This window comes from Meleagris gallopavo, chromosome 12, assembly GCF_000146605.3.
Source record: "Meleagris gallopavo isolate NT-WF06-2002-E0010 breed Aviagen turkey brand Nicholas breeding stock chromosome 12, Turkey_5.1, whole genome shotgun sequence".
NCBI lineage: Eukaryota > Metazoa > Chordata > Aves > Galliformes > Phasianidae > Meleagris > Meleagris gallopavo.
In genome coordinates this window covers 17,138,303-17,160,623 of record NC_015022.2, presented here as the reverse complement: position 1 = coordinate 17,160,623, position 22,321 = coordinate 17,138,303, and the positions used below count along the sequence as shown (strand labels likewise).

The following is a 22,321-nucleotide window of genomic DNA, read 5'->3' as shown; positions in this document are numbered from 1 at the left end:
AAACACCTTTATATCCAGGAGGTGCCTGTGATTTTCTGTTTTCCCCCATTACTTTTCGCGTTGGAGGAGGACGAGTGAAAGGAGTGCCTCTTGCAAGTGGTGCTCAGCTGGAGTTCAGCCTCGTGGTGCAGCAGTGAAACTCTTCTCCTTTTTGAGAATAATAACAGCTTTGCAGTCGGGTGTGATTCTGGGGAGTGCCAGAGAAGGGGCTGTTGGTATGTAGTGAGTGTGGCCCCTGTGTAGATTCGTTTGCGTAATTAAAAGCATGATGTTTTCTGCTAGGCCAGTTTCCAAACAGTGCTTCCATGGAAGTGTTCCAAAACAGCTCTGTTCCTTACTGCTACATCTTGTGTTGTCTTCTATTTCCTTAAGTACCACAGCAAAATATGTTTTATTTTCTGGCATTGCTGTTCTCTGTTATTCTAAAGGCTCTTTCCCTTTGCCCTGCTCTGCCTATAGTGTGAGGTTGGAATCAGGTGATCTCAAAGGTCCCTTCCAACCCCAACCACTCTGTGATTTGGCCATTTTTCCACTCAGATACTACAAAACACACCCATGCTTTGAAAAGATGCTGTTTATTCCTATTAACATTTGGAAGACTGTGGAATTTTGGCAATTGTGCATGCTGGCAACTCCCCCTACCATCCACCTCAAAACCCCAGCAGCATCAGGGCTTGGGAGCACCCCTAGGATGAGAGCAATATGAGCAGGGATGGAAAGAGCCAAATTTCTTCCACTGCATATGGCTAACATTCACCTGGAGAAATCCAGCCCATTTGTAGATATTAAACTAGACACAGTAATAAGTTCAGTATGTATTTCAATTTACTTTGCTGCAAATAGATTTAATTTACCAACTGCAGAGTTTTAGATGGAACTGCCTGTATATTCCTGCCATATTATGCTACGTTCTGGATATATTATATGTAAAGTTGTAAATTAATGGGCCTGTTTCTGATTTGTTGCATATATGACACGGACATGCAAGTAGATTAACAATGAAGTCTTAGTGTTGCTGATTTTAATTATATTTGCAGATGAATTAGCATCTAATTCCTCTATCCTTTCCTTGTTGTGAAGTATATTGGAAATGCTTTTTTTCCTAAAGGCATTGGTATTTTGTACTGCTTCGAGAGGAGATCCATTACATTTCTAGCTTATCTAGGAGCTGCTGTTTGAATTCAGAGTGCAGCTGTGCTGCATACAACGATGTCTATTGATGATTGAGCAGTAAGTGGCATTTCTGATGATGCTGTTGCTTTTGGGAGTGGTGTCACCACGTCCCACAGTACTCAGAAAGCAGTGCTTGCCCCTAGGACCTCACAGCCCGGCTCAGTTCTTGGCAGCTTCACTGTTCTTGGGGCATCCTTCCCTTCTCCCTCTGTTTTGTAGTGGCTTCCAAAGGAAGGAGCACCTTTATAGCCATTTTGTCTTGGAAGCTGCTACAGAGTTTGGCTGTAGCTGTGTGTCCTGTGCTCCTGCAGAGCACCAACACTGCTGGCCTTCAGGGAGGGAAAGAGCTGATGACACCCGTGCTCACAGTGCGGCCCAAATCCTCCATAGATCAAGACATTAATAACACAACTACTTAAAAACTAAAGCCAGAAACTCTTCTCCCTGCTACCCTTCAGAGGTTCCAGTCCAACCTGCACTGATAAACCTTTTACATAGCTCTGTACCTGCTCCTTCATTTAGAAGTAGCTCCTAAGTCAACTGTGGTGCAGGTTGCATCCTAGAAGTAAGCACTGCCCCTGAGCAAACAGGGGAAGAGGCAGCAAACACGAGGTGACTCCTTCCTGATTGTCGCAGAACTGTGTTCCCTCAGGTTGATTTGTGCTCTCTTTGAGCTGTGCTGTAACAGAAGTGCGTTGGGATGTAAAGTGGGAAAGGTTCCAAGAGCTTTTAATTGGAGTTGTTGCTTTTGATGGGACTGCACTAATTTCCAATGGCTGCAAAGCTGTTGGGGAGTGAGGAGGTGAGGGGTCCCCATTGCCTCAGAGGGACTTTTTGTGATGTTGAAAAATAAGAATTAAATCCAAACGATACCGATCCGCACAGCCAGGAATTGAAGTATGGAACTGTCACTGCCTAAAAATGAAACCTGGGTTGTGATGATGAGAGTTTGTAGGGGAAAACTGAGCTGTTGCCCCCTAAGCTGTGCCTGATTGCCAGTGGCCTCCTGCCTGCTGTTAGTTTTTCTTTTGGAATCCAATTTGGTTTCTGCAGGCCAGTGGCTTTTAATGATTTCCTTTGAGTCCATGCATCCTTCGGAGCAGCCCTCTTCTCCCTTGACATTTGATGTGGGAATGTGTACATCAGTATTGTTACTTAAACAATACCCTTCAGGCACCAATGCTGGGCCCTCAGATAAATCACAGATTAAAATGAAGCGGGATTGCTTGATAAAACGACTGCAGTGTTCAGGCACGCAGGGAACAAACTGCACGGAGCCCAGGTAATGGGAAATGGTGCGTGTTATCTGAAGACCCATGTAATTAATGAACAAGAAACCTGTTTACTCTGAAAATAAATGGCAGAGTTGCTGTAATGCCCTTCTGCTCTGAATGCTGAATGGGTATCTCCGGAGGCATAAAAGCCCCTCACAGCTCAAAGTCACATCTCACCCAGAAAGCCCGGGCTGGGGCACGGAGAATCAGCGCTGTTCAGCTTTTCTAAAGAGTATGAAACCAGCCTTCCTTCTCATAAACACCTCATTTATTTTCTCTTGGCTCCTCAGCCATCCAGTTTGCAAATGGCAACGCGGACAGAACAATTAGTGGATTCGATTCAGTGCACATGCCATTGCTGAGCAGGAAGCGAGCACGCTGGGCATGAATAACATCAATCTTGCTCTCAGGCATGTGCAAGGATCTGGCACTTCAGAGACCTTTGCAAACAGGCTGTGCTTCTGTCCTGCCCCTGCTTTCCAGCCCGACCTCTATGCTGCTGTATTCGTGCGCATCTCACCAGGTCGCTGCTGCCCCGTTGCAGCTGTTGGAGGGCTGCAGGTTTCTGCCCCGCTCCAGGCTTTGTCCCAGGCATTTTCCGTGCGTGGAAAACACGCGGCAGAGCCGCAGCGGGCGCCGGCGGGTGAGAGCTGTCCCTTGATCCGCACAGAGCACGGGGCTGGTTTCAGTTAGAGCTCTTTTAGCAAGTTGTCTCGGCACATCAGGGCTCCGCTTTCATCATGCCTGGCTTTTTTTTTTCTCTTTGAGTCCTAGAAGTCAGAGGCCACGGGGAGGGGGGGTGACAGAAAGCAGTGACCTCTGCATAAGCGGGGGACCAGATGGCCACTCCTCTTCCTCTGAGCCTTTTTCTCTTGGCCCCGGGGCACATATCTGTGACCTTCGCTTTAACTGAATGCCCAGACTGTGTGACTGGGGCTTTGACATGCTCTTTAATAGCCATACATTATCCCTCCATTGCTAAAAGCCCAGAAAACTGGGTTCATTTAGATGGAATTTAAGTAAGACTGTTTGGATTGGTCTTGCTATCCCCTAGCTGCCTCCTGTTAAATTGTTGATCTTAGTGCTAATGAAGGGAAATGCACACACAGACGGGCTGGGAAACGCTTTATTTTCCTTTAGACGTGCTGCTGCTTTGCAAACCTCAGTGCTTTCTGGTGGATGAGGGGGTCTGCCTTTCCTGTCGTTTAATGAAAGAAAACTTCTGATTTTAAACAGGGCAGGGGCTTGCCGCCTCTCCTGGTGTTTGTAGGCACAAGTCGGAGAGGTAACTTCTGATACTTCAGCAGTTCTCGTTTCCAGCAATAGGCATTGGTCTGATTTGTGAGCGTGAGCCGAGCTGGAGCTGCCATGTGCTGCACCTCATGGAACCGAGCGGAGGAGAGGTGAGAGTGGGCCGAAGTACCCCCGAGGAGCAGGGCTAGCTCTGTGCCAACTGGAAAGGGAGAAAATAGAGAAAATGTTTTCTTCCCTGTGGATCAGAAGCTGTGGTGTTTTCCCCTAGCACCCAGTAACTGAGAAGTTCATCTGATATCTCCAGCTGATCTCGTAGCTGTTATTAAAGGAGGCCAGGCTCTCGTTAGAGCAATTTGCTTAATGGGAGCTGTGCTCTTCAGGAATGTCCTCGGGAGAGGCGGGCAACACGCTGCTCTCCAGCAGAATGGAAACATGGAGTGTGTTGTTCTGCTAATGACCAGCCAGCATCACTGCTGTGATGGCCTCCAACCTCTGTTGGGTGAGCGGATGCTGGGGGGGGGGCTTTATTAATGCCTACCATTTCCGAGGGGTTAAGCACATGAAAGTTATTCAAGGAATTTCCTTTTCAGGGCAGACCTGAGGAGGTAGGTATAAGCAAAGGGCAATTCAGCCCCGCTGAAAGTGATGGATGCAGTTCCCTTTGAAGTCCCTGGGAGCTGCACTCCCTCGCTGCACGGCTGAATTGAATCCAGAGGTCTTCGGCTGTGAATCTGTAGTCACAAAACACAGTCTGGAGGCATCTGCCATGGTTCAGGAGCTACTGAAGGTGGGAAGGGGAAAGCAGAACACCACCAGGAATGCTGGTGCCGATGGTAGCAGAGGTTTGGCTGCTGGCAGCTCGTGTTGCTGTTTTCAATTAAATTAAAAAGTATTTGTGGATGAAGTGACCCATTAGTTGGGTAATAACACTACCTTATCACGCCTGCTTATCAGTATTAGTTATGCACTATAAAACCCATACCAAAGCCCTTGGGGGAATCCATTAAATCAGCGCGGGCCGCTCGGTGCGCACACATGGTGCATTCCTGCACCAAACTGTTGCGGGTTTCAGGGAGCCGACGCTCCTGAGCATCTCACAGCTTTGTTTCCTCCACCAATTCCTCACTGCACAGAAGGAACAGGCCATAAATTTGCTGATTATGTGCGTTTAGGCAGACTAGCTCCCTTAATGGCCTTTATGACGCTTGCAGCCGCCAGTGATGGAGTTTTGCATCCCCAGCTTCTAATAGGAGACGGTTGCTTGTTCATGCTGTATGTTCTATTAAATAAATCTGAGCCCACGATAACTGATTGCCAATATTAAACTGCGGAGGGAGAGATTAAAAATGTTTTCCCTGTCTGCTCAGAAACCTTGGGAGGGCTTTGTTCAAGTGTTTTAATTATTGTTTTTTAAAGAGGAGATAGGAGACACTTGAGGAGATAAAGCCTTGGCTATTCTCACCAGTGTCAGAGCTGAGAAGCAGGTAAGGGGAGCCTGATGTAATGGCATATTAAATCAAACAGAGCTGCTTTCATCCAATCCCTCTCTTAGCAGCGATCAGTGCCCCATTGGCGTGAGTCGATAATTAGACCTTATAAAGTATTGAGGCTCTGGAGGCACGAGGAGCTCTGTGGGAAAGACTTGATTTCCAAGGACAAACTCCCAGTGTTGTGTTTGAATCTTCTGATATCTCAGCTGGCAACAAAAAAAAAAAAAAAAAAGGGAAAACTGTTTTCCTGAGTGCTCGGGGGCTGCGGGGAAAGGCAAAACATGATGGTTTGCACCGTCCATTAGCGCTGTCGCCTCTGGGGCTGCAAAATGGCCACAGCTCTGAGCATCCTCCCCGGGCTTTGAACCTGACGAGCTGTCACACCTTAAGGTCAGGAGAGGGGCCCCATGGCTGCGCAGGGGGGTGGAAGGGGCAGGATGTCATTTTGTCATTAGCCGAGCTTCAAAGGCAGGCGGGCGGCAGGGAATGGGGAGAGGAGCAGCGGGGTCATGGGGACCGCGAGCCCCTTGAGCAGCTCCTTGCTCACCTGGTGCCCAGCTGCTGTGGGATGGGGGGACATGGGGGGACATGGGACTGAGCCTGAGGGATACTGCAGGGCCAGCTTTGGGGTGGTGGGGCTGAGACATAGAGGTAGAGCAGAAAAAGCATAGCTCTGTCGGAGTAATGCTGCTCAAAGCGAGTTAACAAAGTTTTGCACATGCCTGGGAGACTTGGGAGCATGATTCTGGCTCGTAGGGGTGCTCCCTTTGGAGACTGGGCTCTCTGCCTTTATTGTCATGCATCCTGCTGTGGATGGCTATAAGCCCTTCTGAATCAGATCCAAGCCCCCAAAATCAGAGAAGCTGGTTAAAATAACAAGACTGCCATCAGAAAACATCCCCTTCATTCTAGGGATTTGTGACTTTGCACTCTGGGTGTTGAGGATGCTCTGGGTTCCCCTGTTGAGGTTGGGTTTTATTTCCCCCCATCTCAGCCAACATCCTCCTGCAGATCCCTCTGAGCAGGGTGGCAGGGGAATCCCATGCAGTGCTGGAAATCAAAGCATGCATGTGGGAGGTAGCAGGAGGCTGTAGGATCAGAGCTCTTTGCCCTGCCCCTACCAGAGCTGCAAGCAGTGATGGTGTTACTGACAGAGTCCTGGCACCGCTCTGCTTCACAAGCTGGTAATTAGGATGTTTGCTGTCACTTCTATGGGCGTGACAATGCATATTCATCAAACATGCAAATGAACGCACTAATCTATTTGCATGAGACCCCTGCGTCCGAGAGGGTGATAGAGATGGATCACTGTATGAACGGTTCTGTCACACCAGGATCTTACACACACTGGGTGCTCTGGTGACACAGCGGGAATACATGTGGGTTAATTAGCACAAGGAATCCAGGCACCAGCACCTTGGGAGCAGGTCTGCAGCTGGGTTTGCATGGACGGGTGGCCTTCCTTTTTGGAGGGAGGGCAGGCAGGGGAAGAGTTATCCCAAAACCTGAGCTGAGCATGCTGGAGGTCCCCGCGGAGCAGGAACACACAGAGGTTTGCTTGGGTTTACCCTGAGCAAAGCTTCCAGACCAACCCTTACACATCTGGTCCTACCAAAAGGAAAATACATAAGACCTATAACCCTGGCCTGCAGTAGCTTAACAATACCTCCGAGTATCGCTTCAAATACATATAATAAGTCTGAACTAATATAGTAACGAGTTTATGAGCTTTTTAAAGATTTTACTAGATAAATGGAGGGCCTAATAACATGATTCGATTTCTTAATGTAAACAATGTCTTTGGTGAGGCCTCTTAAAATATTCCAAACTTTAACTGCGGAAAATGCAGTGTGTGATTTATATTTTTGGCTGCTGGAAGCTCTGGCTTTCATTATCTCTATGCGCTGCAAATCCAATTATGTAATATCACCAAGATAAGGCATGTAATGTTTCACGTCTAATTGTTCTAACATGCAAATTCTTCCCGTGCTGGCATACGTTGGGATAAAAGGAAAGCAGGGGCTGTGTTGTACGTTGCTGGGTGGAGTGGGCTCTTGGATGGCAGAGCTGCATACGGTGCCAGCATCGTGACCTGCGGTGAGTGCGGTAGTTGCTGTGCTTTGTGAATGGAGCACTGATCTTATCAAAAAGGAGGATGGACAAAAAGCCAACTTTTTTTTGGTAAAATTTCTGTTGCCTACAATGGGGCTGGCTGGGATAGTTAAAACAGCTCATTTAAGTAGGATTGCGTTGGCCCAACCCGACTGCATGCATGACCTTGCCCTACACATTCCATGGGGAGCACAGGGAGAGCTTGCTCCCTCCCAGCCCTTGCTCTTCCTTTTGGCTACACACACCTTGACTGGCTTTTGGGACTGCTGTGGTGTTGGTGATGCCATCTGTCAGAGGTTCAGGTCCCTCCACGTGGCACTGTGGAGGCAGTTTCCTACCAGCATCCTTACAGCTAATGGGCGTTGTGCTCAGGTTGTGAATAGGTCCCATTCAACCTTGTTTTATTCATCATCAGCAAAGCATGAAATTACAGTGGAAATGCTAATAGATTTCCTAACAACTTGGTATCTACTTGGGTGAAACAGTTATTTGTTGACTAATTAGTAAGTTAATTGTTCTGTACTTTATTGAGGTCAGGTTGCTATTTTAATGTAGAGGGAAGTGGTGTGTGCTCTTCTAAACAAGACTGTGCTTTAAGGAACCAATAGTTCTTATTATCACGTATGTTGAATGACTACAGGGAAAGGATAATGTTATCTCCAACAGGAGCTTTTTCCCAGCTATTTGCTGCATGCCAAGCTGGGATCTGAGCAACTTATGGTCCGGGGCAAGAGCCGTAGAATCGTGGAATCATTAAGGTCAGGAAAGACCACTAAGATCATCTAGTCCAGCTGTTGACCCATCACTGCCATGCCCACTAAACCATGTCCCTGAACCTAGGGAGCATCCAAGGAAATGGACATTTTGGCACGTGGAGGGCACTTGGTTGGATGTGGGATTGGCCATTAATAGTGGAGCTCTTGGCAATGTCCAAGGAGTGCTGAAGCAGGAACAGTGCTGGTTATGATGTCTGTTAGCTGTGTCCTTGCTGATCTGTGGAAACTGATTAGAAGTGGGGAGGAGAGGGAGCTCAGAGCTGTACCTGGAGCTTGCTGGGGAGCGTAGGGCTGCTGAGAAGGGGGAGAGCCCTGGGAAACCTGACCATCCTGACACCAACCCCGTGCTCTGCTCCCCTGCTGCTCTCAGGTTTGGGTCCAGGGGCACGAGCTGCCGCTGGGAGCAGGGATGGGTCCTGCTGGGATGTTCAGCTTCATCTACGAGCATCAGAGAGGCAGGCTGCTAATTAAAACCAGTTGTGCCAAAAAAAAAAAAAGCATTTGGCAGAAAGGAAGGAAAGCACTTTCCTTCCTGGGCTTTATGATTGTGTGAGTAGCTCAGCTTTGGGTTTCTGTGACATGAAGTCTTCTCTGTCCTTTGATTTGTGTGATTTAAAAATAAATAAATAAATAAATGTTTCCTGCTCTCCTCCTCCTCCTCTGCAGCTTTCTTCCTCCTGGTTTATGGATTTGCTGTTGTGACCTGTGCTTGTGGCCAGGAGCAGTTTCCTGGATTTAAATGCTTTCAAAGACATCCATGTGTGGATGGACCGGAATGGAAGCTCCTCCTGTGTGATTAAGCCATCTTGCCTTGGGTGTTTTTTTTCTCCTCCTTGTTCCCCGTTCATCCTTCTAATTAGGGCTTCTCAGTAATTATCTGCCATGGCCAGCCCCTTCCTTTCTCAGTTGACATCGACCCAGAGATTCTGACAGCCCTTTATGTTCTGTGTCTCCTTCCTGGAAATGCAGAGTGGAAATTACTGATACACATTGGGTTTATTTGTTGATGACCACATGCTTTTTAGAGAAATTACTGTCATCTTCTATCTCAAGATAGCTACAGCCCGCTGTGTGTTTTGAATGGCTTTGCCTCTGTACCTATACCAGCTTGACAGTGCTGGAAATGCTGAGATGTGGGGAGAAGAGCTTTGCTCTCTGCAGTGCTGGTGTGGCATTTCACACTCCCACCCGAGCTGGGGTGGTCCCTGAACACAGAGTGCATTTCTTCCTTCCTCACTGATCCTATGTTTCTTGTCTAAGAAAGTGCTATTGCTCAGGGGCTGTCAGGGAAGAAGGTTGTAAAGGTTTTATTAGCAAGACAAAAAGATGTTTCCAGCCTTATTGTTCCTTGGGAAATAAGAGAAGAAATGGCAGATAATGTTTTGCTTCTTTATTAGATGGGGAAATCATCTGCAAAAGGGAGCCAAGCAGTTGAGAGGGAGCAGTGCTGGCTGGAAGAGCTCAGAGGGGACAGTCCTGGCTGGGCAGTTCCTTGCTGGCTCCTGTCATCCTTCAAGCTTGGCCCCTTGCAGCAATGTCACAGCTGTGACAATGTATGTGCTGGAGAAGCTCAGCTGTGGGTGAAGGCATTGCCTGGCAGGTAGAGGAGATGCTCGGGGTAGGTGTAAGGCACCGAGGGATGGACGTGAACCATTAATGTGCTTAAAAGCAGCAGGACTGAGTAAAGCGACACTGCTTAAAATGTATTTTTGTGGGGTGTGCTGGGGCTGTTAGCCCCTTCCTGTGCTTCGGTCAGCCAGCAGGAAAGTTCTGTCAGATATTAAAACCCGCTTTTGAATATTCTCCTAAAGCAGGCTGCTGAGTCAGCCTCTTCACAGTTCTGTTTTTCCTTTCCTACGCCGTTTTCTGCCTGGCAGGTTTACCTTTACTTCCATTTCTCGCTCTCATTTTCCATCAGTTCTATCTGTAACCATTTTGTGTTTTATTGAGCATGAATGAATGGTGATGCCTTTTAGATGAGTGATATTTTCATCTGGAGATACTTGTTTAATACGAGCCTCTGCTCAGCTGTTATCCCAGTGGTGTTTTGCGTTTACCAACAGATTATTTCAGCAACCTTCCATTTGAAGGCAAATTAATTCCATCAAGAGGTTTTCTACCATTTCCCACCCCAGCAAAAACTCTGCTTCTCTTCTGGTGGGATATTACAGACCTGGAATGTGATGTGGGGATAGTGTGAGCTGTGCAGGAGCTGCAGCGTTGCTCCTGGGGCCAGGTGTAACCCACGCTTACCATATGCTACCACCCTCCTCATTAGGTAAAATATGGGTGTTTCTACCTCCCTGCGATTGATAGCAGCTCTGCAGAGCAGGACCATAATCACTCAGGCTGCTGCCTGGTGAAAGGCTCTGGGTTTTGCCTCGGTGCTGTGAGCAGGAACTCAGCTGTCAGCAGCTGTGATAGATCCCAAATACCTGCTGGTTGTGAGGTGCTGCTGCCCCCCAAGAGGTTCCTCGGGTGCACATAGCAATGCTGAAATGTTGGCATCTAAGCTTTGTTCAGAGCGGTGCATGCTCCATGGGATGAAGATGTGCTCCTCAGTTTGTAATTCCCTGTGTAGGAAGTGCTGTGCATCCTTAATCCCCAGTGGCTTGTTCTGATCTTGTGCAGCAGCTGGCAGGGAGAGGACTGGAGCCGGACCTTGTGTGGACCATGAGGCACTCAGCCAACCTTTTGCCTCACTAGAACAGTGCTGAATTTCTTCTTGTGATCCAGTGCCAGGCTCTGGGACCCTTATTCAGTACCACAGCGTTTGGGGAAATGAGATGAGTGCTCCTCTGTGGCGATGACCCTCCCAAATTCAATGGGGTTGGCTCAGGGGGATGAGATGCTGCCCTCCATCTCTGCAGGATGGTGAGCCTGGCACTGAGTGCTGATATCAGTACCTTCATCTCCTTCTCCGCATGCATCCCTTGCACAGCAATCTCCTAGCAAATCTCTAATGAAGTGTTAGAAGAACAGCAGTTGGAGGCTGCTTTTGAGAACAGTGCACTGAACAGACAGCGCTCAGCTGGGCTGCTGCATCCCAACATCTGCATGTGGAGATCATCCTGCATCTCTGCACCGAGCTGGGAGCGGTAAGAAGGGATCCCTTTGCACACAGTTCATCTTACGGACAGGCAGGGATGACTTGCACACACCCTGACCCTGCTGCAGCCCCGGTGCTGTGCATGCTCCAGGGCATGCTGCAGCGATCTCACACCATCCGAGCAGCTCACCAGCCAAGTTTCTCGCGAGCGGCCACGCATCTGCCTTCATTTAGATGGCTTAATGCGGGTAGCTCGTCAGCTTGATTTCCCCCGTGGCTCTGCGAGTCAGCTGGGGGCCGGGGCCCCCCATTAGCAGCCCAGCCCAGTGCCAGATGGCGGGTGATGGCTTGCGGAGGCTCCAGGGCTGACGTGCCCCATTGTGCGGTGACACAAAAGCCAGCCTGGCTGGATTTATTTATTTTTTCCCCCTTCTGCTTTCATTTTCTTTCAGTACTGTCACCATCACAGCTAGTTCCTGGAGCTCTCTATTTGTTTCGTTTCGCGGCTGGGAGAGCTGTGAAGTTGCTACTGATGTTTTCCATGCAGATTCCTGTGCCTTCTTCCAGGCCAGCAACTTACTGATTTTCCTGCTTCTTATCTTTTATTCCCCACCTGAACATGCATGCAGGATGTGCTGCCCTGTGCGTGCACAAAACCCCTTATTGGACAATCTGGTCACATAAACAAGTTGTTCGGATGTCACCATCGGTCTCCCAGGGAGCCATTATGTGCCACGAGGTTTTGTTAAACAGGATGGCTATTAAGTGCATCTTATTTCAGGTGTCCCAGCAGTTTTTCCCACTCTGGCAGTCTGTGCCTCAATCACACATCTGTTACTGGCTCTCCATCTCTGGGTAACAGCAAAAGTTGAGGTGTGAGCATTTTTTCCAACGAAGATGCAGATTTCAGAAGGGATAGAGAAGATAGCCAGGCGTGGGGAGCGCTCAGCTCCCGCAAGAGCAAACTGAGAGGGCTTTGGCTCTGATTTCCCCCATGTGCTGCAAAGCTTAAAGCTCAGCTCAGGGCTCATAGTCAGTGATAATGCCCCCGTGCAGCCCCACTGGCCAGGCACAGTGTTTGACCCCTGCCTGCTCTCCAGATCCCAAATTGCTTTGTCAGTGTTGTTACTTAGCATCCCACTTGCACATCCCAAACCTTTAACACACCCTAACTAAAATGGAATCTCATGAGGACAGGGAGCTTAGGTGCTTGAATGTCGTTTCTTTGGTATGCAGACTGGGATATCTTGGCTGCTTTCATAGCATCAAAGAATCATTGAAGTTGGAAAAGACCACTACGATCGTGTAATCCAACTAAGATCATCACTTTCAGCCTTTCTTCTGTGCCTGCTGCCTTCCCTTTGGCAGGAGCTGAGTCCTCCTCTGGGCTGGGCATCGAGCATTTCCTCTTGTCTGTTGCTCATGACACTGAATTTTGCTGCCAAGGAGATGCTGAGAAGCAAGGCTGGCAAGTGGTGGTGTATTTCTGAAAGGATGCTTATGCTTCTTCATGTGTTTCTGCTTCCTCAAACAGATTCGGGTGAAATATTTTCAAGTTCCACAATAGGAGATAGTGCATGCTCTTCCTATCTCTCCTCCTCCCTCTGCAGCAAATTGATAGAGTCCCGCCATGCAGCTGGCCCTCCCTTCCTGCAGTTCTGTGCCGTGTGATGGACAGGAAATCCACAGCGCTCCATGGTGTGAGTCCCTATGGAAACCTCAGCACTCGCAGTGGATTTGTGCATCCCCCTATTTCTGACCTTTGCTGTGGTTCTGCCTCGATGTGATATTGGGGCATTGAGGTGTTGCTGATGATTTTGGAGGCGATAAGAGTCAGGAGCAGTGCAACGGGATGGTGGGAGCAGTGCCTCCTTGATCCATTTCTTTCTGGGGAGTCCTCAAAGGTGACGAGTTTGATTTGATACATCTGATGAGTTTAATTTGATTGGTAGAGCTTGTATGAAGAGTTTGGGAGCTAAGCCTCCCTGCTTCCTGCCAACCAGATGCCAACTGTCTTTGGAGAACTATGTTTTCTGGAATGTGTCCGTGAGTTTGGTGATGGTCCAATGATAGCAAGGGAGACAAAGGTGGGATCTGCAGGTCCTGACTCCTCTTTGAGAGCTGCCATCAGTTTCGTGCTCAGCATTACCATCCTCCACATCGTCGTCCTGTTCTTCGCTTGTGTTTCTGCGTGCTTCTGGGCAGGGACACATTTCCCAACCATATTTAGGATTTTTCGTGGTGCGGGTGGAGGAGGCAGGGACTCCTTTCAGGCACAGAACTGCTGCTCCCCACAAGGGTAAGCCACAGCTCTCAGACACCCTGGGGTGTCAGAAGGGCTCCCATTACCTCACTTCTACTTCACCTGGTCTCAGAGCCTAGCACCTGCTGTCCGCAGGGCTGTGACACACGTGCACATATATGCAGACATCCTACAAGCCCTGCTTTGCAATGGGCTCAGCCCCGTGGGTCGCAGCCGTCCCAGTGGAGGAGCAGAAAGGAGCTGACAGGCATTGGCACTTGTGCAGAAACGCAATCTCCATCTCACCGAGAGAAATCACGGCCAACATCAAAACACACCCACTGCACAGCGTGGCCGACGTGCCTCGGCTATGAACTTTCTCTTTGAGGTGGTAATGGTCCTGGCCAGCAGCCAGGAGCGGCAGCCGCGAACGGAAAAGGGAACTTCCAGAGATAAGCTATTTTCAGCCGTCGGGGCTCCTCGCTGCGAATAAATAGAGAAAAAAAAAAAAGGACAAGCTCTACGTACGCGGTCATGTGTCCCGCTTTCGTGGATTTGGCCTATTTTCTGAAGAATGGCTGTAATTCAGCTTGAATTTCCCTGGATGGCTGCCAGAAAAATAGGAAGCTGTTGCTATTGCCAAGGAGCGAGCAGGAATTTATGTAAGTAACGCAGCCACAGGGAAGAGATGACAGCTGACGGCTTCGCCGCTGCTCGGAGGAAAGCAAACCGTGGAGGAAGTTGTATTTTCTCGATATCACAGTTGCTCAATCCTTTCTAAATCTTCATCATTATCACCTTCAGCCTGGATCAGGTACCACCATAACGCAATTGCATTGCTTGCCACCAGGGATGGGAGCAGAACATGTTGGAAAATCGTACCCTCAAGAGAAATCGGGTGTTAAAATGAGTGGAAAGGAGTGTTAGGGCAGTGCTTTGTGATGCTAACTCTGTGCCTTTTGCTCTGCATCTGCATTTGGTCCTTTGGCCCCTGGTCCCTCCTCTGCACGGAGGATGCTGAATAATCCCATGCAGTGCTGTGAGGTGGCTCCTCTGCATCCAGCCATGGGAATACATCCAGGACTAATTTTCCACCTTGAATCACTTCTTTAGTCAACGTGTGCACCATTCCTACCTCCACTTCATTACTTATTAAAAAAAAAAAAAAGAGGACGTTTGTTCTGCTCAACACAGTGTATGGGAGTGGTGAAAGAAGCAGTGTATGGAGGGATTTACAGCTCATTTTTCTTGGACAGAGAGACCGCTGTTCAGGTTGCTCCCTTTGGAAGGAAGGGATCTGCTCTCAAGCAGGGTTAGCTCTGCAGAAGCTTTGCTCCATGTCTTTGTGCAGCTCTTCTCCTTGGTCTGACCCTGAGGTTTGTAAGCCTGACACATCTGGGGGTCCTACAGCCAAGAGCAGCCCGTGTTGTGTAGAAGTCCCTCCGACCCTGCAGCAGGAGGGGAAATGCAGAGTGAATTAACGGCGCCGGGGCTGGTTGCTGTCGGCCTGATAAAAATGGCACCTTGCCCAAGTCTCCTATAAATCACAGGTTCCATTCGGAAAGGAGTTTTCTGTGGTAATTAATGAGCCGGTATAAAGACATTAAATGGAGAATGTGCGGTGATAGAAAGGCTTGTCATTCACCGAGCCATCTTCCCCCCTGTGAATAACCAGGAGGGAACAAAGGCCAAACTCCTTATAGACTGAAGTGCGCTATCTCTGATAGCTGGGAATGAGGCAATTCTCTGAAAATAACAAAGGCGCACTGAAATACATTAGTAAACTAATTACAAGAGAGCTGGTAAAAACAGATGCTGAAAATTTAAAGCTATTATTGGAATGATGGCTAGCAGAAAAATGGGGGCTGACAACAAAAAAATTAAGAAATGCATCTCATTTAAAATTCATTAGCCTGTAAATCAGGCCGGCTCCCAGTCTGCGAGCGGGGCCAATGGTATTTCCGTGGGCAGCGCTGACGGGATGCTTCCTGTCCTTCACCTTTCTGAATTCCACTGTATCCCCTGGAGCTACTGAAATGATTGTAAGCCCAAAAAGATGGGTACGGCTGTAGGGTTTGCAGTGCTATGTGTGTAACACAGCCAGGAGCTCTGAGTGGGGACGTACCAAGATGGAGATGTTCCTACAGGGGTATTGCAATGGGGCAGGAAAGCGCCTGGCACTGTTCTGCTCTTCTGTACAATGTTGGGATGGCTCACAGCCTCTCTGGGCTGCTAAAAGTGGAAGTGCTTGTCTGTGCTTGCTGTCAGGAGCACTTGGCTGCAAACAAGATGCTCCGCAGCCAAAAATGGCTGTGCAGGAGCTACCTCTTATACCATCCCCATCGACATTTGGAAGCGGGCTGAAAAACATGATTGTGCAAATCACATTGGTAACCATGTAAGTCGCCTTAGTTGTCTGCGTCAGAGGGGGAAAACCACGATGGAAGCTGGCAGGGCTGCCACGTGTTGCTTCCTGCAGCCTCTTGCAGGCTGTGTGGCAACGTGCCCTGCATCTCCTTGGTATTTCAGTGGGATAACACGTAGGTATTTTGCAAAAAGCAAACACGTGCTTTGGAGGTGGTGAGAAGTTGGAGTAGCACAGTGAGCTGTGGGTGCAACAGGAGGCATGCTGCGATGCTGGACCTACTTGGGGTGCAGGAGCCTCCTGCAGTGCTGGGGTTTGCTGTACTTGAGAAATCCCCTTACAGAAACACAGGAGCCCTTTGTGGTTCATCACCGCCATCACCCTTGGTGCCGGCATGCTGTGATGCTGACAGATAACCTCCTCCTGAACTGCAGAATCGCCAGCCCCATATGCAGCCCTCCTGAGCAAATTAAGAGTTGTTTATGACATTTAATACTCCCCCCTCCCTTCAGCAGCAGGGCAGCAGGACCACAGGTTTGGCGTCACAAATGGTCGCCTCAGGATACACTAAATGCTGTCACGAGCCAGAGAGCAATTTCGTCTTGAAAAATTACTGCAATAGCACTGCATGATAAAGGTCTCTCCCAATCTCTCTCTCTCTCCTCCAGAAACTTCTCTCCCCGAAACCAATTTTAGAGTGCTGAAGGCACTGGTTATTACTTGATTCCCCTGCGCAACCACAGGGGGCAGGAAGGCAAATGGCCACATGGGCTGCACGTGGTGGGATGTGCTGGGGAGGAAGGGAGGCATTCGGTCCCTGAGATTGCCCAGATGCATCTTTTGGAGTGATTTATAACGCTGCCTCTTGGTAGGGATGGACCTTGGGTTTGAGCTGTGATCGCGGGTGTCACTTTGTGCCCATCTACTCTATAACAAGGTAGGTGGGTTGTAGGAGAGGTTAGAGGATGCACAGAGCCTTGGCTGCTTGTTGGGCTTCAGAGGGAGCTTTGCAATGGCACCGTGGGCATTAGGAATCAAGGATACTCTGTGTGCAATCCAAAGGGTGGCACTGAGTTTGCAGACATTGCCAGAACCTTGCTCCTCCTTTAGCTGGTGCCCAGCAGGGATTTACCATCTCAATGCAATTGCATCTACAGCATCTTGCCTCCTGGTGGACTGGAGTCACGCAAAGTGACAGATAGGCTTTTTCCCCTCTTGCAAAAGTATCTGTTGCATGTTGCCTCCTGTGGGCAGCTGCTGCAAGGCATTTACTCTGTGTTCTCCCTTTCATCCCTGTCCCAGGGGCTTAAGGCAGAGAAGAAAAGCCAGGTGGGAACTTTATCCCTCAGCCAGAGGAGTGTGACCAATGGGAGCACCCGCCCAACCTCGTTTAAATTATTGCACTCAGCTCTGCTTGAGGCCGACAGTGTGTGACAGCAGCAAACAGGAGCTCACAAAATGCAGGGAGGGCAGAGAGCCTGGGCCAGCTCGGGGAGGAAAGGACAGCAACAGGCAGAGAGGAGTGTTTGGTGCAGAGCTGTGAGCAAACTGTGTGACCCTCCTTCCCTCTGCCCGGCACAGAGAGCAGGATGCACTTCTCCTTCTTTCCTATCCCCACGCATTTTGGGTTCTCTTCCATGAGCTAAACTCCAAAATGTCTTCCTTGACTCCCGAGTCTTGCTGCCTGTTTTCTTTTGGGATCTGAGGCCCAGCACGGACAATAGAAACTGGGGATTTCAGAGCTCTGATTAGCTGGCAGGGGCAGAGGGGATTTTCCCTGTGCTGGGAGCAGTACGGCTGCTCTTTAAGATTTCTTTCCCTTTCCAAAGCCAAGAGAAAGGCGATTTTTCTTCCCTGGAAGGCCGCCGCTCCTCCTGGAGAATTAAACAGCCAAATGGGCGGTGCTGCCGTTCACGCTTCGCTATGCACAAAGCGGCTCGTGCTCAGCACTGGGCGCCAGCCTCGCACAATGGCATCATTAGACACGCAGGGCAGCTCTGCAGCTGGAGCAGCCACCGGGCTGAGGTGGTGTCAGCTTTTTTTGTACATAAATGCATCTTTTATTTAAAAAACATTGGGAAAGAAGATGTGGCATCTTGTCTTAACGATCGGGGAAGCAGACTGGCAGTGGGAAGGTGATTTAGGCTAGGAGAAAGTGGAAGAAGCTCTTCTCTCTCCACTTGTATTGGGAAAGGAGGTGGTGGAGTCGCCGTCCCTGGAGGTGTCCAAGAGCCATGGAGATGTGGTGGCTGGGAACATGGTCAGTGGGCATGGTGGGGGTGGGTTGGGCTTGGGGATCTGAGAGGTCTTTTCCAACCTCAAGGAGTCTGTGATTTGAGGCAGGTGCCTTGTTGTGGTGCCAATCAGGACAGGTATTTAACGAGCATCAGGGATACCAAGGGTTGGTTCTGCTGCAGCTGTGAGCCTGATCTGAGACCAGTTCAGGACTGTGTTGAACTGGCATGGTGGGCTGTTGTGTTTTAAAAACAACCCTGACTTCTGCTGGCCCAAAGGGAAATTCAGTTTAATTAGGAAGTTGGGAATATTAGTATGAAAATCAGCGGCCTTACCAGCACCAGGATAGAACTGTGCCTGCCCGTGACTTGTTCTCACCATGTTCCTCTCAGGGTTCATATTTGTCAGCTGTAATGGAGCTAACAAAGCCTGCCTTCCTCATCAGGAGCAGCTGGAAGCTCAGGTTCTCCCTTGTTCCATGCACTGAATTAATTCAGAGGCATTTTAGCCGTGTGCCTCCATTGGAAGAGGCTTGAATTTAACGGATTGGTGGCAGAAATGTGGAGAAAAGATCTTTCCCTTGGGTTGCAATTTGTGGGCTCTCTAGCCTTGGTTTGGGATGCTCAGCATCTCCCTAGCATCCTCACGTATCGCAGCCCTGGGTATTTGCTTCCCACAAGAAATTCAGAAGCAACAGGCAATGCAACTCCAGATCTAGGTGGGCTTCCCAGTACTCTTCTGACACCATGCTTGGCACCAAACCTTGTAGGTTTTCTTCCTACACTTGTGTCTGCAGCTGATAATAATGTTTGCGTTTTAATGACTCTAGCAGGCCTGGGATTTACTTTGACATACCAAGTTAATGTTTTCTTTTTCTATATCAAATCTAGGTCAATCTCTGGCTTAGCAGTAATGCTGTGCTGTGCAAAAAAGGATTGGCCACTAATGGTTTCAATTTAGTTTTTCATGGAGTCAAGGAAATTTCATTTGATAGCTATTTTCAGTTTTATTCCATTGGCCTGTCCACGGGAGCTGATAGGCTGGGAGTGTGTTTGCTCTTTGATTAAAGGAGCCCCAGCATGCTTGTTTGCCAGAACAAATCCCTTGTGAATATGGATGAGGATGAGAACTGTTGCTCACCTGCGTGATGCTGTGGCTTTGGAGCTGTGTCTGTAGGACATGCATTGGGACGAGGGCTTCTCTTTAGGGAACCAACCCCATTTTAACAGAGGTCCTCCAAGGTGAAAAGAGTGGAAGAGTAACTCCTTTGCCTCAGCCTTAGACTTCCCAGCTGGCATCTGTCCCAGGTGGGAAGGTTGGCACTGAGGAACATGGTTTGGTGGTTGTGGTGGTGATGGATTGACTAGGTGGTCTTCTCCAGCCTTAGTGATTCTATGGTTCTATTCTGTGATTCTATGTTTCCTCATCTTCTGCAAGCCTTATTCTATGGCATTTTGTTTTTTATCCCTCTGCTTTGTGTCAGTCTCTGTGTACCATGGCTGAAGTCCAGGAGTGATGTGAGCAAAAGCACTGAGACACCATGGCTTGCAGCATCAGCATGGAGTAGGGGCTGTGTGCAGGATTCAGGTCTGGCTATATTGTTTGCTGGGTACCCTGTGCTCACTGTGCATGGAACTGTGCTCCGCACGGAGGTGAAAGGGCAGATAAATGGGATACCTGATGATGCTAGAGAGGGCCCTGGGGCAGCACCAGTTCCTCCGTTGGCACACGGGTGGTGGAGACTGTGGGTGAGCGGTGGGTAACATGGGCTGCTGGATTCCTGGTTTCTCCCTGCTTAGGAGCTTATGTTAGGAGGGAATATTGTGATCGCATGTATTTACTTTTTAAATGATTATGGCCATTAGCATAGAAATTAGATGCAGCTCCCTGACTGCTGGCCAACCCCACCGGGCTGCCATGCAGCTCCTCTCTGTGTGCTGGCGGCAGGAGTCTGCTGAAGGACAAGTGACAACCATGAGCAAGCATTTCACTGGAGGAGTTTGTTTACAGTCACCTGGGACATATGTAAAATTCTTGGGTGGCTCAGCAGAGATGGAGGCCCTCTGAGCAGTGCCCAGCAAAGCAGCCGTGCTCCTGTTCTGCTCCTCTCCGCGCACGTTGAGATTTATTTCTGGCTGAAAGCAGCATCCAGGCAGCCACTTGCACTTAAGTTTGGTTGCTGTTTTACAGGAGATGCTACAAAAGCCTTTGTCTTGTCAACTGTAAATAAACTCGTAAACCTGTGTTAAAAATAGCATTTTGTAGCTCAGTGAATGAATTTTTAATGCATCTTCTGCAAACCAGCTGGTCTTGGCAAGGGTCACAGTGTTTCCTAGGCATTTAACATAAAACCGTGCTTCAAAGCCACATTATAGGGTCGTTGAAAAGTAATATTTTACTTAACATCCTCATAACTGAATTATTTATAACTTTCCATGTTTTATTCATGATAAATATTAATACTAGTGTCTTTAGGAGCGGAGGTTATTGCTGCAGTTTTACCTATAAGAGGTGATATTATTGAAATAAAGGAACGACAGTGAATTCTACAGCCAGCAGAGCGACGTCTGTGCTGGGGCTGTTCTCATTCACACCTCCTTCTTCTTATCAACCCTGTCAGCCACTGAAAAAACCTCAGTGCTGAGCATCTGTACATTTGTAAGCAGTTTTCCTGCAGGCATCTGAATCCCTGCTTTTTTTTTCTTTTCTTTCTTTATTAACAAGCTTTGTGTCATTCTCTTTAATTCTTGGATTCATTTCTTAGTGAGGGTTCATCGGCTTTGGTTGTGAGATGCTCACCTCAGCCTGAGCTCTCCTGCCTTGAGAACTCCCATTTGTTCCACTTTGGAAAGGGGTTGCCTGGGCTGGGGGCTGCTGTGCAAGACCCACCGGCTGCCTTTGGACTCCTTCCCACATGGCTGGGTGCTCTGGGACACGAGCAGTCTGATTTCCAGGCTGAACCTGTAGGAACTGGGTAAATTACCATTTGAGCATTGGGCTCTGCCCCGTACCAGAGGGGGGCTATTTGCATTAGCTTTCATCTTGGGAAAGGGAAATAATCAGTGCCTGATCTTTTGCCTTGTGCTGATGTGTGCAGCCTGATGTGGGGCTGGGGGCCCCAACCCACCCCTGTATGGCTGAAAACCCCTCCCAACCCCACAACCAGGTTGTGGTTTTGCTGTGCATCGTTGCAGTCCTCTTAACAAATCTGCTGCGAGCCGTGGGTCGGGGAGCAGGGCGGGTTAATGCAACACATATTTAATGTATGATTGCTAATGGCCACCTCCCATCTGCCTGAGCCCAACTGGAGTTTGCAGATGAATGATTAAGCTGCCCTGACACATGGGCAGCTTGTTCCTTAGCAGAGGTGCATTCATTACGCCTGACACATGTAATGGGGATGGGACTTTCTGGCTGGGGTGATGGGGCTGGGGTGGTGGAGCAGGGGCTCTCTCTGAGTTTATTTTATATGATAATGTGAGCAATCTTCCTGCAGATGCAGCACTATCAATGAATCACAAGCTAAATAACCACTGGGATGTTTATTAGCCTTGAATATGTTTATTGCGGAGTCAACAGGCAGCACCTTCCAATTAATTAATAGTAATAATTACTGTATTATTTATGTAGCTCTAACAGCACGCCAGCGTCTTTCTGCACAATGGTTACAGCTGTGGCTGTGCTGCAGTGGGCAAGTCTGCGTGCACCCTGTGTGGGCATGCTGGGGTCTGTCATTCACTGTGGGGTGGTCTTGACATCAACAACATTGGTGAGCGGGGCTGCTGAGCTCCTGGCAGCCTGTTATGTGTTGCCTGAAACCTGTTGCTCTGCAGTCTGGGAATGCTGGAAGGTAAAAGGCAATGAGTCAGTTGGCTCGGTGTGCAGGTGTACAGCAAGAGTTGGCCACGAGGCAGGAGAAGAGGTTTCACGCAGCCTGCTCTTCTGCCACGGTGGATGCAGGACGATGCAGTTTGCCAGCTGTAGGAAATTGAGACATTTGTAGGTGATGTGCAGCTGTTGGTCATGGATCTCTTTTCACACATGAATATTTTTGAGGCCCTGGCATTGCTGCCCAGAGGAGCTGCGGATGCCCCATCCCTGGAGATGCACAACGCCAGGTTGGATGGGGCATTGGGCAGTCTGATCTGGTGGGGGGCAACCAGTCCATGGCAGGGATTGGAACCAGATGGTCTTTAAGGTCCATTCTAACCCAAGCCATTCTGTGATTCTATGATTTTTGTCTCTCTTTGTGTCTTCCAGCCATGTCTGACTTCCACATCCACCCTCAGAATGCAGTGGTGGAGGAAGGGGGTGTTGCAAGGTTCCAGTGCCAGATTCATGGTCTCCCTGA

General features: G+C 49.0%; 1 protein-coding gene across 1 annotated transcript in view; it reads left to right on the top strand.

Moving 5' to 3' along the window:
- IGDCC3 (immunoglobulin superfamily DCC subclass member 3) overlaps window positions 1-22,321 on the top strand; it is a 76,216-nt gene that overhangs the window by 19,465 nt on the left and 34,430 nt on the right. The window contains 1 exon segment of the mRNA XM_031555226.1: window positions 22,231-22,314. Coding sequence (XP_031411086.1) covers window positions 22,231-22,314 — 84 coding nt within the window.